The sequence below is a fragment of the Numida meleagris genome, unplaced genomic scaffold (assembly GCF_002078875.1).
Source record: "Numida meleagris isolate 19003 breed g44 Domestic line unplaced genomic scaffold, NumMel1.0 unplaced_Scaffold296, whole genome shotgun sequence".
Classification (NCBI taxonomy): Eukaryota; Metazoa; Chordata; class Aves; order Galliformes; family Numididae; genus Numida; species Numida meleagris.
The window spans coordinates 129,945-131,821 of NW_018364542.1; the positions used below are offsets into that span (position 1 = coordinate 129,945).

A 1,877-nucleotide genomic window follows, 5' to 3' on the forward strand; every position below is an offset into this window, starting at 1 on the left:
GGGAGCAGGAGTGATTCCCACGCCCTTTTCCTCCCCAGATCCTGGGCATCATCTTCACCTGCTGCCTGATGAAGGGCATCCGCAGCGGCTATGAGGTCATGTAGCCCCCCCCCACCACGGGCGCTGTGCCAAGCCCACCCACACCCGGCCACTGCTGCTCCCACCCAGGGGGCTCCAGGTGGGGGGGAGAGATGGGGGGGCTGCTCATCCTGGAACAAAGCCCCCCAGTATGCCAATTGTCACTGCCGCTGGAGCCCCCCCCACCACACACCGTGTGCCAAAAGGGGCTGGGGGATTGGGAAATAAAAGAAAAAGCTTCGTTAGAGCTGTGTGCATTGGGGTGGAGGGGGGAGGTGGGTGGAATTTCGGAGAGCAGGGGTCCTGGGTGAGCCCTCAGGTGCTGCCCTCCCCCGGCAGAGCAGTGGCACTGAGAGCTCCCTGCTGGGGGAGGGGGGCACTGGTGGCACTGGGATGGATGGGAACAGGCTGCCCCATGGCTTGTAGAAGGGCAGGGATGCTGACAATGCCCCTGTGGGTCTGGGGGAATCCCACAGCTTTAGGATCTGCCCCCCTCCCTCCCCCCCCGAAGCACAGCAGGGCTGGTATCTGCCCCATGGTCTGCACGTCACAGCAATGCCACCAGCTGTCCCCAAGCCACGCGGTGATGGATGTCCCAGCACAGGGATGAGTGCTTTATTTGCAGCACCGGGGGACCCCATCCATGTATTGGGGTGGGGGGGGGGGTCCTCATAGCCACTGTGGGGCAGGGGCTAGCGGACGCGGTGGGCTGGCTTGGGCAGGATGGTGGCCAGCACGAAGTCAACGATGCAGGCGGGCAGGTAGGAGGCGGGCAGCCACAGCAGCTTGGCGTCCCAGCCCGCGCTGTAGCGGGTGCGCGGGTGGCAGGAGCCCAGCGCGTGCTCCATGCAGCGCGTCACCTTGCCCAGGTCGGCGTCGCAGATGACGTTCATGATGAGCCGCTGCACCTTCAGGTCTGCGGTGGTTATGGGGGGTGGGGGTCAGAGCTTGGGGGGCAGCCCCACAAGGGAGGCCAGCCCAGTGAGTACATGGCCAACCCAATGGGACCCGAGGAAGGGGGTGGCCAACCCAATGGGATTCGAGGAGGGGGGTGGCCAAGCCAACTGGGACCTGAGGAGGGGGGGGCTGACCCCATGGGACCCAAGGGGAGTGTGGCCAACACAAAGGGATCCAAGGAAGTGGTGGCCAACCCAACTGGGATGTGAGGAGGGGGTGGTCAACCCAGTGGGACCCAAGGGGAGCATGGCCAACCCAAAGGGACCCAAGGAAGGGGTGGCCTACCCATCTGGGACCTGAGGAGGGGTGGCCAAGCCAACTGGGACCTGAGGAGGGGGGGCTGACCCCATGGGACCCAAGGGGAGTGTGGCCAACACAGGGACCCAAGGAAGGGGTGGCCAACCCAACTGGGACATGAGGAGGAGGTGGTCAACCCAGTGGGACCCAAGGGGAGCGTGGCCAACCCAAAGGGACCCAAGGAAGGGGTGGCTTACCCAACTGGGACCTGAGGAGGGGATGGCCAACCCAAGGGGACCTGAGGAAGGGGTGGCCATCCCAACTGGGACCCGAGGAAGGGTAGCCAACCCAGTGGGACCTGAGGAGGGGGGTGGCCCCGCTGTCCCCTCCCACCACTCACACTTGTGGAAGAACTCCTCGCCGTAGCTGAGCCGCGTCTCAGGTGCCAGGCGCTCCCAGAGCTGCCGCAGCGACGCTTCGATGCTCTCCAGGTTGGTCACAGCCGTCTTGAAGAACCCAGGCTCCACGATGCTCACCTTCACCCCGAAGTGGTACATGTCGCGCCTGCGGGCGCGCGGCCGTCGGGACAGCGCTGGAGGGGGGGG

At 65.5% G+C, this 1,877-nt stretch overlaps 2 protein-coding genes across 2 annotated transcripts in view; one reads left to right on the forward strand and one right to left on the reverse strand.

The window, feature by feature from the left end:
* Positions 1–104, forward strand: part of INPP1 (inositol polyphosphate-1-phosphatase) — a 6,472-nt gene extending 6,368 nt beyond the window's left edge. The window contains exon 6 of the mRNA XM_021382826.1: positions 39–104. Within this exon, the coding sequence (XP_021238501.1) occupies positions 39–104 (66 nt within the window). The remainder of the gene's footprint in view (positions 1–38) is intronic.
* Positions 105–662: 558 nt separating this feature from the next.
* The window catches only part of RDH5 (retinol dehydrogenase 5), a 10,382-nt gene continuing 9,167 nt past the window's right edge, over positions 663–1,877 (reverse strand). Inside the window, exons 4-5 of the mRNA XM_021382850.1 lie at positions 1,673–1,836; positions 663–994 (exon numbers count right to left, since the gene is read on the reverse strand). Of these exons, the coding sequence (XP_021238525.1) occupies positions 771–994; positions 1,673–1,836 (388 nt within the window). The 3' untranslated portion in view covers positions 663–770. The remainder of the gene's footprint in view (positions 995–1,672; positions 1,837–1,877) is intronic.